The sequence below is a fragment of the Macaca thibetana genome, chromosome 16 (genome assembly GCF_024542745.1).
Source record: "Macaca thibetana thibetana isolate TM-01 chromosome 16, ASM2454274v1, whole genome shotgun sequence".
NCBI lineage: Eukaryota > Metazoa > Chordata > Mammalia > Primates > Cercopithecidae > Macaca > Macaca thibetana.
In genome coordinates, this window is record NC_065593.1 from 57,542,798 (window position 1) to 57,557,835 (window position 15,038).

At 51.8% G+C, this 15,038-nt stretch overlaps 1 protein-coding gene and 1 long non-coding RNA gene across 8 annotated transcripts in view; one reads left to right on the plus strand and one right to left on the minus strand.

Moving 5' to 3' along the window:
• The window catches only part of CCDC57 (coiled-coil domain containing 57), a 118,337-nt gene that overhangs the window by 44,346 nt on the left and 58,953 nt on the right, over positions 1-15,038 (plus strand). For all 7 annotated transcript variants that reach the window (XR_007720302.1, XM_050763973.1, XM_050763971.1 and 4 more), the window contains 4 exons: positions 2,387-2,549; positions 2,985-3,116; positions 8,059-8,281; positions 9,055-9,207. Coding sequence is in view for 6 of the 7 variants with exons in the window: in XM_050763973.1 (XP_050619930.1) it covers positions 2,387-2,549; positions 2,985-3,116; positions 8,059-8,281; positions 9,055-9,207 (671 nt within the window). In the remaining variant the exon portion in view is untranslated. The remainder of the gene's footprint in view (positions 1-2,386; positions 2,550-2,984; positions 3,117-8,058; positions 8,282-9,054; positions 9,208-15,038) is intronic.
• LOC126939083 (uncharacterized) overlaps positions 5,173-15,038 on the minus strand; it is a 100,414-nt gene continuing 90,548 nt past the window's right edge. Inside the window, exon 3 of the long non-coding RNA XR_007720306.1 lies at positions 5,173-5,334. This is a non-coding gene — a long non-coding RNA (uncharacterized LOC126939083). The remainder of the gene's footprint in view (positions 5,335-15,038) is intronic.

The window sequence follows — 15,038 nt, forward strand, 5'->3', positions numbered from 1 at the left end:
CTGTCGAGCTCTGGGAATTAGCGCACACGGAGCTCCCTGCTGGCTGCTCCGTTCCCACGAGTTGCTCTTGGTCCAGCCCGTGTGGGCTTCTCCTGTGTATTTGCATGTGGCTGTCAGCCACAACTTCTAGGAGATCCCTGCACAGATCCCAGGATCCCCTCCTTTCTGCCACTCTGCCTCACCACTTCAACTACTTCAGCTTCTCCAAACTCCAATCTTTGTCTTCTCCTCAGCAAGAACACCGTGCTCTGCGTGGTTCACCGTCCCTGTGGGGATCCGGAAGGGCCTGTGGAGAGAAGCCGGGCGGCAAGTGGGTCCATCTCGCGAGGACCTTCTCTGAGGGGCCTGGGCCCCGCACTGCTCGTGTGTTCATCGTTCACTCTGTGAAAGCCATGCCCCGTTTTCTGCCCAGTGTCCCATTTGTTTGAAGTGGGAAGATAGATGTGGTGACAGCTGCTGTGTCATGTTAAAGATTTATTTATTTTTGCAGTTACAGGGATTTAAAAATGTATGTGTGGGGCCAGGCGCGTTGACTCACGCCTGTAATCCCAGCAGTTTGGGAGGCTGAGGCGGGTGGATCACGAGGTCAGGAGATCGAGACCATCCTGGCTAACACGGTGAAACCCCGTCTCTACTAAAAATACAAAAAATTAGCCGAGCGTGTTGCCAGGCACCTGTAGTCCCAGCTACTTGGGAGACTGAGTCAGGAGAATGGCATGAACCTGGGAGGCGGAGCTTGCAGCGAGCTGAGATCACGCCACTGCACTCCAGCCTGGGTGACAGAGCCAGACTCAGTCTCAAAAGAAAAAAAAAGTATGTGTAGCCGGGCGTGGTGGCTCACACATGTAATCCCAGCACTTTGGGAGGCCAAGGTGGGCAGGTGGCTTGAGCCCAGGAGTTTGAGATCAGCCAGGGCAACATGGCGAAACCCTGTTTCTATAACAGATACAAAAATTAGCTAGGCGTGGTGGTATGCACCCGTAGTCCCAGCTACTCGAGAGGCTGAGGCAGGAGGACTACTGGAGCCCAGGAGGTAGAGGCTGTACTGAGCCAAGATCACGCCACTGCACTCCAGCCTGGGTGACAGAGCAAGACTCTATATCAAAAAAAAAAAAAAAAAAAAACCATAAAAATAATTAAACAAAAACAAGAACACATTGTGTATAAATTACCACAAACTTAGCAGCTTAGCTACTTTAAACACCCATTTATTATCTCAGGTTCTGGGGCGAGGGCCTAGGCAGGGCTCAGCCCTTCCCGGCTCAGGGTCTCTCCAGGCTAGAATCAATGATGGCCGGGCCTGCGTCTCCTTGGAGGCCCAGGGCCCCTTCCAGACTCACCCAGCTGTTGGCAGAATTCAGTCCCTGCAGCTGTGGGGCCGAGGCCTCCATTCCCTCGCTGGCTGACAGCCAGGGCACTCTCCACCCTAAAGGCGTCCTCAGCCCTGGCCACACAGCCCCTCCAGGGACCCTCTCACAACATGATGGCTCCATTGCTATCATTCAAACTCCCTGAAGTTTACCGGTGCGATGAAGCCAGCAGGAGAGTCTCCCTCCCATGCAGAGCCTTCCCACCGTCTCTCCGTCACTGCCTCGGACAGGAGGGACCTCTCCCGACCACAGGATCACCCACAGCCTGGAATTCTGCCCCCAACGTGTGGCCCCACGGCCTTCTGTCCCAGAGTTGCTGGTGTCAGGCCTAGTCCCCGTCCAGTTTTTGTTCTTTTTCCCCTGTAGACTTTTCTTTTGTCCTTCGTACTGTGACATTTCCCCTTACTGTGTGCATGTGGGGTCTCTAGAGCTCTCTGAAGGCTGGTGTCTGCTCTGTCCTGGTGGACCTGCCCCGTCCCGGTGGACCTGCCCCTTTCCATCCTGGGTGGCTTCCTCCCTCCGTTCTGATCTAAGATGCTGGTCTTCTGGAGGAAGCCCCCGGGTTCCTGTGTTCCCACCCCTCTGTCCCTTTGTGCTCGCTCCGGGGGCTCTCCCAGCCCTGCCCGCCCCGTGGCTGGGTCCACCCTGCTCTGCTTGCTTTCGTAGCTCCGTTCCTTTGTGCATAACCAGTTTATGATGTTTTAAGGTTGTTGCTTTCCTCCCTCTCTTCCCGCGTGCTGGTTCTTCTGATTTGTGCGCATCCCCCTCATCCATCCCCTTCCTCCATGGTGTTGGGTTTTCTCCGGCGTCCGGCCATCCTTGGCACCTGCTCATCTTCGTATTGGGCACCCCCGTGTGCCCATCCACAGGAGCCCAGAGCACATCAGGCCAGTGCAGGCCGCGCGAGAGCAGGAGGGACAGCAGCAGCCCTGCCTTTCCCGTCGCGCCTCCACTTTTCCTGTGGAATGCTTCCTCCTCGGGAAGCATTAATGCTGGGCGATTGGACGTGTCCTTAGGTACAAGCAACAGCTGTCCCTGGCGGTGGAAAGGGAGCGGAGCCTGGAGCGTGATCAGGTGCAGCTGGGCCTGGACTGGCAGCGCCGCTGTGACGACATTGAAAGGGACCAGATCCAAAAGTCAGAGGCCCTGATTCAGGGTCTGACCACGGCAAAAAGTCAGGTGTGTGCGGCCACCAGGGTCTGGGGCCTTCTCGGCGCCTCTGCAGAGGTGGGGCTGGGCAGGACGGGTCTGGTTCTCACCAAATGGTTCTTTAAATTTGAAAACACTAAACCTCACTGAGCAGTATGCTGTGTAGCAACAAAAATTACAGTAATAAAAATGCGCCCCGCCTGTCCACCCACCTTGACTTTCTTGCATAAGCGGTTTCTGTAGCTGGCCAGCCTCGGGTTTAAGTAGCGTTGCATGATCCCATGATCCCTGTTGGCCTGCAAGGACAGCCAGGGGTGTGGGTGGCAGGAAGGGTTTGGCGGCCTGGCCACAGTGGGGAGCCTGGTGCTCTGAGCATCTCCCACCTATCTGTGCTGTTGGAGCCTCAGCAGGCATGGGAGCTGCCCCGTCATCCACACAGGGACTGAGTCCCAGCGTTGTTCCCAGGTTGCTGCCAAGCTGCAGGAGACAGAGCGGGCGCTACGGGAGCAGGAGGTGGTGCTGAAGGCCGTGACCCTGGAACGAGACCAGGCCGTGCAGGCCCTGAGGATGCATGGGCTCCCCGGACCAGGGGCGCAGGTGAGAGTGCCCAGCCTGCTCTTTGAAACTTTGCTCAACAGCAGCAGTGGGAAAATAGGACCGGATCCCCAAATCCTACCAAGACTGGAGTTAAGTCTTTCAGTTGTGTTCTTTTTAAATGACCTGTTGCACAAACAAGGGTAAGTCAGAAGCTTGAGAGAGTTAAGGTGAACTCAGGCTTCTTTGTATCTTTCATGTTCGAAAGCTTTAAAAATCCCAAATCCAAATATTACGAGATAGCAGACGTTCATGTGAGTTTGTTCTTATGGTATTGCCTGAGGACCGTCACAGCAGGTCATTTTATGCTAGGAATCTGTCATCGCCACTCCTGATTTTGTTGGGCAGTGACGTTAGTGGTCAGTAGTTAAGTACTCATCCTATACCAGGGTTTGCCCTTAGGCCTTGACATCCCTCCACTCATTTCATCTTGGAGGTTGGCACCATGTCCACTGAGACATAGGGACACTGAGGAGCTTGCCTGAGCTGTCACAGCTCATCAGAGCAGAGCTGGGTCCACAGGCAGACGGGAGTGGGGTGCAGGGCTGTAGGAGGCTGGGGGCGAGCACAGAGGGCCCAGCATGGGAGGACTGCCCTAGGCCTGCAGACGGCTTTTCTTTTTCCGTGGGGTGTGGTACGTGCAGTAGAATGCGCAGGCCTGGAGTGCACAGGTCAGTACAGTCGACACGTTAGTGTGCCCAAGCACCCTTACCGCAACACAACCCCCGCAACAAGACCACTGCAACAAGACCACCCCGAGTCCCTGCCCCCTGCTGGTCCCACCTCCCTGCACAAAGCCGCCGCTGGTGCGCATTCTCTCCTGTTTGATTCGCTTCTCTGCCTGAGGCTTGGCTTGTCATGAAGGGCCTAGATGGGCAGGGCTTCCTCCAAGAGTGCCAAGGCAGCCTAGTGTACTTAGGACTCAGATCCTAACTGGTATGAAGATTGTTCCTAGCTCGTCCTTCATTCATGTGGTTTTTACTCATTTGTTTTGAGACAGGGTCTCGCTTTGTCACCCAGGCTGAAGTGCAGTGGTGCAATCTCAGCTCACTGCAATCTCCTCCTACCCCTAGGCTCAAGCAGTCCTCCCGTCTCAGCTGCCCAAGTAGCTGGGACCACAGATGCGCATCACCATGCCTGGCTAATTTTTGGAGTTTGTTTGTTTGTTTTTGTTTGTTTGTTTGTTTGAGACGGAGTCTCACTTTGTCGCCCAGGCTGGAGTGCAGTGGCTGGATCTCAGCTCACTGCAAGCTCCGCCTCCCGGGTTTACGCCATTCTCCTGCCTCAGCCTCCCGAGTAGCTGGGACTACAGGCGCCCACCACCTCGCCCGGCTAGTTTTTTGTATTTTTAGTAGAGACGGGGTTTCACCATATTAGCCAGGATGGTCTCGATCTCCTGACCTCGTGATCCGCCCGTCTCGGCCTCCCAAAGTGCTGGGATGTTTGTTTGTTTTTAGACAGAGTTTCGCTCTTGTCGCCCAGGCTGGAGTGCAGTGGCGCGATCTCGGCTCACTGCACCACCACCCCCGCCACCACCCGGGTTCAAGTGATTCTCCTGCCTCAGCCTCCCAAGTAGCTGGGATTACAGGCATGAGCCACCGCACCTGGCCTATTTTTTTTTTTTTTTTTTGAGACGGAGTTTTGCTCTTGTTGCCCAGGCTGGAGTGCAATGGCGTGATCTCTGCTCGCCGCACCCTCTGCCTCCCAGGTTCAAGTGATTCTCCTGCCTCAGCCTCCTGAGTAGCTGGGACCACAGATGCGTACCACCATGCCCGGCTAATTTTTTGCATTTTTAGTAGAGATGGGGTTTCTGCATGTTGGTCAGGCTGATCTCAAACTCCTGACTCAGGTGATCTGCCTGCCTCAGCCTCCCAAAGTGCTTGGATTACAGGTGTGAGCCACCACGCCTGGCTAATTTTGTATTTTTAGTGGAGATGGGGTTTCTCCATGTTGGTCAGGCTGGTCTCGAACTCCCGACCTCAGGTGATCTGCCTGCCTCAGCCTCCCAAAGTGCTGGGATTACAGGCATGAGCCACCATGCCCAGCCTGGTTGTTAATCTTTTTTTTTTTTTTTTTTTTTTTTTTGAGACGGAGTCTCGCTCTGTCACCCAGGCTGGATTGCAGTGGCGCGATCTCGGCTCACTGCAAGCTCCGCCTCCCGGGTTTACGCCATTCTCCTGCCTCAGCCTCCCGAGTAGCTGGGACTACAGGCGCCCGCCACCTCGCCCGGCTAGTTTTTTGTATTTTTTAGTAGAGACGGGGTTTCACCGTGTTAGCCAGGATGGTCTCGATCTCCTGACCTCGTGATCTGCCCGTCTCGGCCTCCCAAAGTGCTGGGAGGTTGTTAATCTTAACTTTAGCCAAGACAAATGCCAATTCAGTTACTTACCTAGGGATGGGTCTCAGGCTGAAGACTGCTCTCTAACAGACAAGCAAGCCCTGCCTCAGCTCTTCTGCCAATATCGTACAGCAAAATAAACTTTAAATCTTGACCAAATTTGGGGAGATCGGATTCTCTGGAGGGGGTGCTCCCACACCTCGGCAAATTGTCCTGTTGGTTTGAGCCATAAAGTTAGCTCATTCCAGTACCAAGTACCGATAGGAGTTTTGTCAAAGGTCAGAGGCGTCTCCACTCAGAATCTCCCTGTGGTTACCAAAGTGTGAACCCAGAAAATCTTAGACAGATCTCAGTTAATTTAGAAGGTTTATTTTGCAAAGATTGAGGACGCACACCCCTGACACAGCCTCAGGAGGTCCTGATGACATGTGCCCCAGGTGGTCAGAGCACAGTTTGGTTTTATACATTGTAGGGAGACGTGAGTCATCAATCAACATGTGTGAGATGAACAGTGGTTCCGTCTGGAGAGGTGGGACAACTTGAAGTGGGGAGAGGGCTTCCAGGTCATAGGTAGGTAAGAGACAGATGGTTGCATTCGTTCGAGTTTCTGATGAGCCTCTCCAAAGGAGGCAGTGAGATGTGCATTCACCTCAGTGAGCAGAGGGTGACTGAATAGAATGGGAGGCAGGTTTGCCCTGAGCAGTTCCCAGCTTGACTTTTCCCTTTAGCTTAATGATATTTTCCTTTCACACTGCCGAGCCCTCTGAGCCTTGCTTGCCGCTGTGGCGGGAATGCTCAGCCGGTGAGGCCATGCAGCCAGCACCCTCAGCGCATCCTGGGACAGAGCCTGGTAAGCCTGTGGGCACTCGGTATCCCAGTCTGTAGCTGGCCAGGTCGAGCGCGGCCTTCAGCGGTCTGCCGCTCATGTGACTGTTTCTCCAGGAGAATTCTTTCTTCATTTTGGTTCTACCGCAAATATTTTCCCATATCATTACAGTTCTTCACAAACAGAATCTAAATGTCTGCATATTTTATCAAGTGGCCACACCGTAACGCACCTAGTAATTTTCTCACCAATGGTCCTTCATGTTGTTCACCAGTGTTATCACGGCACTGCGGTGGGCAGTTTACTGTCTCCGTTTCTGAACTGCCAGTTGAGGTTCACGTTCTGTTTGCATTATCTCCACCCTTAAGCATGGCGTGTGAAGCTCTCCTCCTGGGAGCCCAGGCCGGCTGGCCTTGCTGCTGAGCATGGAGGAGCCAGTGGGCCAGGGAGTCAGAGCACCCTGGGAAGGGGTCCAGGTCTTGCTTCAGGCTTGTGTTCACGGAGTGCGGAGCAGGGAGCAGGCTCTGCATCCCTCAGGGTGGCCCCGCAGAAGAGGAAGCTGTGCCTTTTGCACACATCTTGGCTGGACTCATGGTTGAGCTGGGCCAGAGCCCTGGGACTATGTTTCCCTCTCCGGTATCCGGGGTCTGTGCTGGTGTCTGGAAGCAGGTGTTTCCTCTAATGTGGCTGCTGTTCTAGTTGTTCACAGCCAGAGGGAAAGACTCATAGCGGCGAGTCCCTCCTGGTCGGAGGCAGAAGTGCCCTCACCTTTGGTTAGAGAAGGACACTCCCTCACCCCAGAACCGGGTGGGTGGGGCCTGTCTCTCCTCCTGCACCAGAGCCACCTCGCCTCGTTGTCCTCCCACCTTGGTGGCTCCTTGTGAGGTCTGTCATCCCTATGCCTGCCCTTTGGCCCGAGTATAACATGTCTCTTTTCTCTGGTTGCTTTTAGAGTTTCCATTTTGTCGCTGATTTTTCAGCAATTTGATTATGCAATGCTCTCTGGTATGATTTTCTTTCTGTTTATGCTGCTTAGGCTTCACTGAGCTTCGTACATCTTCGTACATCTGTGATGTACGGTTTTCATCGCATTTGTAATGTGTTTGGCCTTGTTGTAGACGCGTCTCCTGCCTTCATGTTCGTCTGGGCTCCTGGTTCCTTGTGCAGCTTGTTTCTGGTCTCAGAGCTCTGCTCATTTTTTCTCCTTTGGCCCCTTTCCGTCTGAGTTTCAGTTTGGGTATTTTCTGGTGCCTGGTGTTTATATTCACTACCTTTTCTTCTGCGTGCTCCGAACCTGCTGTTCATCCTATTCAGTGGATGTTTGACTGTACTAAAGTGTACATAACGCACAGCTGGCCGCTTTATTTTTTGGTGCACCGTTCAGCAGCATGAAGCTCATTCACACGGAGATGCAGCCATCACACCACCCTTTCCAGAACGTTCTCATCTTCACAAACTGAAGCTCTGTCCCTGAGAAACACGGGCTCCCCCTCCCCACCCCCAGCCGCAGCACCCCCCATTCCACTTTCTGCCTCTGTGGATTTGACACTCTAGTGACCGCAACAGTATGGAAGGCTTCAGGAATTTGAGTGTCATATTTGCACCTCTGTCAGGCCAGAAAGGAGGGATATCACAACCCCGGGGATGGGGAGGGACCACAGCCCAAGCTCAAGCAGGGGACTGGCCCCGAGAGGGCAGCAGGGAGGGCGGAGGCGCAGCCTGCCAGGACAAGCTGGGGAACCGTTCATCTTTTTGTAGTCATTTTTCCTTGTATTTGACAGATGCTCCTCGGGCAGCATGAAGAAGAAATAAGTAAAGACTTTCCATCCAGTGAGATCCAGCAGCTCCGAGAGCAGAACACGAGCTTGCGAAGCGCGATTGCCCAGATGAGGAAAGAAATGGAGGCTCTAAGCCATCAGATTCCTCCTCCCGCCCAGACAGCGGCAGAGAGCACAGATGCAAACCAGCCTGACCCAAAGGCTGGGGGAGACACCGCCACTCCTGGTGAGTAACAGGGAGAAAGGGACAGAGCGGGAGGGAGGGAGGAGGACAGACGGGAGCATGGATCTCGACTGGCTTCAAGGAGGCTTCATTTCAGAGTCCTGTAAGTTAACATCCCCTGTAATAAATTCAAAGCATGAAAACTGCTTTTTCTCCAAGAGAAGGAATCTTCAGTTTTATACCAAAAAGCTTTTATATTTGTAAAGTAGAAGGAAAAAATGAGGGTACCTGCTTGACACACTTAAAAAACCTGTTTTAGACCTGAACCAGGGCTGGCTTGGTGTCGCGCTGTCCCAGAGTGGGTTGGTAGCAGGGGCTAGTGGACCGCAGGCCTTTCCTCCAGAGGAGTGTCCGTGGCAGAGCTGATGAGGGCGCCCGATGCCCGGGAACCCCACGAGTGGCTGTGGGTGGGCGGATGCCAGGATGGATGCAGAACTTCCGTTCTCCAGGTGGGACTTGGCCCCTCGCACAGAGGCACGTGGGCTGCAGCAGGTGAAACATTTGCTCCTGATCGCTGAGCCCTTCCTGGAGAGCATGGAGACTATGCTGGTCTCTGGCTGGCACACTCTGGCCAGTGAGGGGAGGGAAGGTCTTTCAGTCTGACACACACACAGAGTGTGGAAACTGCTGTGAAGCTCTTGTGCGGGGAGGACAGGAGGACAGGCACAGTGAGGCAGCGGGCACGAGCTGGCATCGGCTCCCTGAGCTGGTGCTCACAGGAGGGCGGTGCGAAAGGGTGTGTGTGTGTGTTATATTCACTGGGCTTCTTTTGGCAGATTATGTTCTGGCCCTTGAAGCAGAAATACGAACTCTAAAGCATAAGTTTAAAACTCTGGAAGAGCATCTAGAAGATGTGCTGGATCCTTTAAAGATGTCCTCACCTCGTGCCGAGTCTCAGCCCAGCGTCCGCACCTCGACAGAGACGACTGGTGAGAGTCCGCGTCCCACTGGGCTCCTTGCTGTCCCTTTATAAACTGAAATCTGACCCCTGCAGAAAGTCCAGTCGCAGCAAATACACAGCTTGAGGCTGTTGCAGACGTCGGGGCAGTGTCATCTGGCCTGGCAGCCCCTTGTGCTCCCCCAGAGCCCACGTGCCCTGGCTCCTCACTGCAGTTAGCGTTCCCTGTTTCGGTGTGAATGGAATTCTGTGGCACCTGTGCTCTCTCTGGCATCTTCACACCTACACTGTGTTTCACTTGATAATGCCAGATTCTTCTCCAAAGCACCCCTACAATTTACACTCCATCCACAGCATGCGAGGCAGCCGTGGTGCTGCATGCGCGCCAACACTTACACGGTCAGTGGCTCCTTCTGTTCCCTCTAGTGGACACGTAGCACATCCTATTTTGGTTTAATTTGCAAATTTCATGAGATTCGTGGGATTGAACATCTTTCCTGTGTGCATTGGTGTATGATTGGCTAGGGCTGCCATAACTCAGCACCACAGCCTGGGTGGCTTAAACAACGGGTATTTATTTTCTCACTTCTGGAGTCTGGATGTCAGAGATCAGGCTGCTGGCAGGGTGGGTTCCTCCTGAGGCCTCTCTGTGGCTGGCGGACAGCACCCTCTCCCCTGCGCGCTCACGTGCCCTCTCCCCCGGGCGCTCACGTGGCCTCTCCCCTGCGTGCTCACATGGCTCCTCCCCTGCGCGCTCACATGGCTCCTCCCCCACTGCGTGCTCACTCCTGGTGTGTCTTCCTCTTCTTTTTTTTTGGAGGGGGGACAGAGTCTTGCTCTGTCACCCAGGCTGGAGTGCAGTGGTGTGACCTTAGCTCACTGCAGCCTCTGCCTCCCAGGTTCAAGCAATTCTCCTGCCTCAGCCTCCTAAGTAGCTGGGATTACAGGTACACACCACCATGCCCCGCTAATTTCTGTATTTTTAGTAGAGATAGGGTTTCACCATGTTGGTCAGGCTGGTCTCGAACTCTTGACCTTATGATCCACCCACCTCGGCCTCCCAAAGTGCTGGGATGACAGGCGTGAGCTGCCGCACCCGGCTCTTCCTCTTACAAGGACAACAGTCCAGGGCCCCAGCCTTAGGACCTCATGTAACCTTAACTGCCTCCTCAAAGGCCCTGTCTCCAAATACAATCATGTTCGGGGTTAGAGCTTCAACCTATCAATTTTGGGGGACACAGTTCAGTCCATAGGATTGGCCTTTTGATAGTCTCTCTTTTGAAGCTCCAGGCCATGTCTTTTGCCCATGTTTTATTAAATGATCTGCCTTTTGTCATAGATTGTTTTTAGGGTATTTGATTCTGAATATGAGCCTTGCGCTGGTTTTATGGGTTGCAAGTATCTCCTCCCAGTCTGTGGCTTTGCCTTTTATTCCTTCACTGGTGTCTTTGGTGAATGGATGGTCTTCATTTCAAGACAGACTCACAGGCTAATCTATTCCACTGTGGTTAGTCCAACATCAAAAGTTTCATTCTAGCATTCTAGCATTCTTTTTCATTATTCTAACTTCCTTTTCCAACAATGAGAAACCTGGCTCGCCCATTCTCACTAACACAGTTACTCTGATCGAGTCCTCTTGGTGTAACCAATCCCCCGTTGCTGCTGCAGCCCCTTCCCCTATTTGGAGGCCCCTCTCCTGCCTGGATGCCTCCCCAGCATCACCGAGCTTGACAGCCCAGCCTGGCTGCCTTCCCCTCAGATGCCCTCACCCTGCTGGAGCCACAGTCCCCCTTAGGTAGGGGAGGCAGGCCCCACCTGCAGGCCTAAGGCAGGAAAAGAAAGGGAGGGGCCAGACAGGACACTCCACTGGCACAGATTGTCTCAAATGAGGGAGGTTTTGGCCGGGAGTGGTAGCTCACGCCTGTAATCCCAACACTGGGAGGCCGAGGCGGGTGGATCACCTGAGGTCAGGAGTTTGAGACCAGCCTGGCCAACATGGTAAAACCCCGTCTCTACTGAAAATACAAAAAAATTAGCTGGGCGTGGTGGCGGGCGCCTGTAATCCCCGCTACTTGGGAGGCTGAGGTAAGAGAATCGCTTGAACCCGGGAGGCGGAGGTTGCAGTGAGCTGAGATTGCACCACTACATTCCAGCCTGGGTGACAGAGTGAGACTCCATCTCAAAAAAAATAAAATAAAATAAGGGAGGTTTTATTTTTCTTTTCCAATGCGGATATTGTTTACTTCTTCTTGCATTATTGCCCCTAGCTAAACTCTCCAGTGTGATATTCATAATCGCTGTCTTTCTCCCTAATCCCAGAGGAGGAACCTTCGGCATTTCACTTCTTTAGGTTTAGTTTTTGCTGAAGGTTTTTTGCAGTGGGGGTAGTGGAGGGAGGTTAAGGAAGTTTCTTTCTGTTCCTGTTTTAATATAGATCTTCATTTTTAAAATAATGATTCTTTGTTTTTGTTTCATATATTTTGCATCTTTGTTGTTAGATGTGTATACATTTAGGATTATTATTATTTTTAGGATAATTGACCCTTATATTGTTGTTTTTTTTTTTTTTTTTTTTTTTTTTTTGAGACGGAGTCTCACACTGTTGCCCAGGCTGGAGTGCAGTGGCGCGATCTCGGCTCACTGCAAGCTCCGCCTCCCGGGTTCCCGCCATTCTCCTGCCTCAGCCTCCTGAGTAGCTGGGACTACAGGCGCCGCCACCACGCCCGGCTAATTTTTTGTATTTTTAGTAGAGACGGGGTTTCACGGTGGTCTCGATCTCCTGACCTTGTGATCCGCCCGCCTCGGCCTCCCAAAGTGCTGGGATTACAGGCTTGAGCCACCGCGCCCGGCCGACCCTTATATTGTTATGTAATCTTCCTCTTTATCCTGGCAACGTTCTTTGTTCTGAGGTCTACCTTGTCTGATATTAGTTAATCCACTCAAGCTTTCTTTTGATTCACGTTTGCGTGATATAACTTTTTCATCCCTTTCCCTTTTTACCTACCTCTGTCTTTTCTATTTGAAATGAATTTCTTTTTTTTGAGGCGGAGTCTCTGTTGCCCAGGCTGGAGTGCAGTGGCACAATCTTGGCTCACTGCAACCTCTGCCTCCTGGGTTCGAGCGATTCTCGTGCCTCAGCCTCCTGGGTTCGAGCGATTCTCGTGCCTCAGCCTCCCAAGTAGCTAGAGTTACAGGCATGTGCCAACATGCCCAGCTGGTAGCGTTTGTATTGTTAGCAGAGACAGGGTTTCACCATGTTGGCCAGGCTGGTCTCAAACTCCTGGCCTCAAGTGATCCACTTGCCTTGGCCTCCCAAAGTGCTGGAATGACAGGCGTGAGCCACTGCACCCGGCCTAAAGACAAAGACTGTTGAAAGCATGCAGAGAGAGCGATGCATGGCCTACAGGGGACTGTGACCGGAGCGGCAGTGGGTTCTCAGCAGCAGCTGTCATCAGATTTCTCTTCAGAAGGAAGTGGCATAATATTTTTCAAGCACTGAAAGCAAAAACTGTCAACCCATAATTATACATTCAGTAAAAACATTCTTCAGGAATGAGAGTGAATAAAGATATTCTCAGATGAAGGAAAAGTTTGGATCAGACTGGATCTAAAAGAACTGATAAAGGAGGTACTTTAGACACAACGGAAGGAAGGAAACTAGGAACGTCAGGAGTGAAGGAAAACTAATGGCAAGGGTGAATATGATAGACACTCTTTCACACTTGACTTTTAAAATTACGTTGACAGGCCGGGCGCCATGGCTCATGCCTCATGCCTGTCATCCCAGCACTTTGGGAGGCCAAGGCAGATGGATCACCTGAGGTCAGTAGTTGAAGGCCAGCCTGGCCAACGTGGTGAAACCCCGTATCTACTAAAAATACAAACATTAGCTGGGCGCGGTGGCGCACGCCTGTAGTCCCAGCACTTTGGAAGGCTGGGTGGATGGATCACTCAAGGTCAGGAGTTTGAGACCAGCCTGGCCAAAATGGAGAAACCCCGTCTCTACTGAAAATACAAAAATTAGCCGGGTGTAATGGCAGGCGCCTGTAATCCCAGCACTTTGGGAGGCTGAGGCGGGTGGATCGCTTGAGGCCAGGAGTTCAAGACCAGCCTGGCTAAAATGGAGAAACCCCGTCTCTACTGAAAATACAAAAATTAGCCGGGCATGGTGACAGGCACCTGTAATCCCAGCTATTTGGGAGGCTGAGGCAGGAGAATTGCTTGAACCTGGGAGGCAGAGGTTGAGTGAGCCGAGATCATGCCACAGCACTCCAGCCTGGGCAACAAGAGCAAAAATCCATCTCAAAAAAAAAAGAGTTTTTGCCTTTAGTTTTTGGAAATTTCATTATGTTGTAGGCCAGGCGCGGTGGCTCAAACCTGTAATCCCAGCACTTTGGGAGGCCGAGACGGGCAGATCACGAGGTCAGGGGATCGAGACCATCCTGGCTAACACGGTGAAACCCCGTCTCTACTAAAAAATAGAAAAATCTAGCTGGGCGAGGTGGTGGGCGCCTGTAGTCTCAGCTACTCGGGAGGCTGAGGCAGGATAATGGCGTAAACCCGGGAGGCGGAGCTTGCAGTGAGCTGAGATCCGGCCACTGCACTCCAGCCTGGGCGACAGAGCGAGACTCCGTCTCAAAAAAAAAAAAAAAAGAAATTTCATTATGTTGTATCTGGGCATAGATTTCTTTGGTTTATTCTTTTTGATATTAAACTGAAGGTTTATGTCTTTCACCAGATTTCAGAAGTTTTCATCCATTATTTTTCAAGTATTTTTTTCAGCTCCATAGTCTTTCCTTCTAGGAGTCTGAGGACACAAACGTTTGGCCTTTTGTTATTGTCCTGCGGGTCCCTGAGGCTGTGTTTTCTCTTTTTTTTCAATTTGTTTTCTCTGTTGTTCAAATTGGATAGTTCCTTTTCCTCTGTTCTTCAAGTTTATCAGTTCTTTCTTTTGTCATTTCCATTTTTCTGTTAAGCCCATTCAGTGAGATTTTTGTTGCTGTTTCTAAAATTTCCATTTTGGTTTTCTTTTTCCTTTTTTTTTTTTTTAATTGTGGTTGTTTTTGAGACAGGGCCTTGCTCTGTTGTCCATGCTGGAGTGTGGTGGTATGGTCACAGCTCACTGCAGCCTTGACCCCCTGGGCTCAAGGGACCTTCCCACCTTAGCTTGCCGAGTAACTGGGACTACAGGCTACAGGTGTGCACCACCACACCCCGCTAATTTCTTTTTATATTTGTAGAGATGGAGTGTCACTATGTTGCCCAGGCTGGTCTTGATCTCCTGACCTCAACTGATCCTCCTGCCTCAGCCTCCCAAAGTGTTTGGATTACAGGCGTGAGCCATCACAGTTGGCCTTAGTTTTCTTTATATCTTACTTTACTGGAACTTTCATTTTGCCATGTGTTTTTAGAGTGTATTAAATTGCTTGCCAGAGTTTTTTGTTTGTGTATTTGTTCATTTTTTTTAGAGACAGGGTCTTGCTCTGTCACCCAGGCTGGAGTGCAGTGGGCATGATCATGGCTCACTGCAGCCTGGACCTCCTGGGCTCAAGCGACTCTCCGGCCTCAGACTCCTGAAGAGCTGGGGTTATGGGTACGTACCACCATTCATGCCTAGCTAATTTTTGTGGTTTTTTGTTTTTGTTTTTGTTTTTGTTTTGTAGAGATGGGGTTTCACTATGTTGCCGAGGCTGATCTTAAACTCTTGGCTTCAAGCAATTCTCTCACCTCCACCCTCCCCAGTAACTTGCTCGAGTATCGTTATGACGGCTGCTTTAACATCTTCATCCCATAATTCCAATGTCTGTGTCATCTTGGTGTTGTCTCTTTCATTCGCATTGAGATTTTCTTGGTTGTTAATAT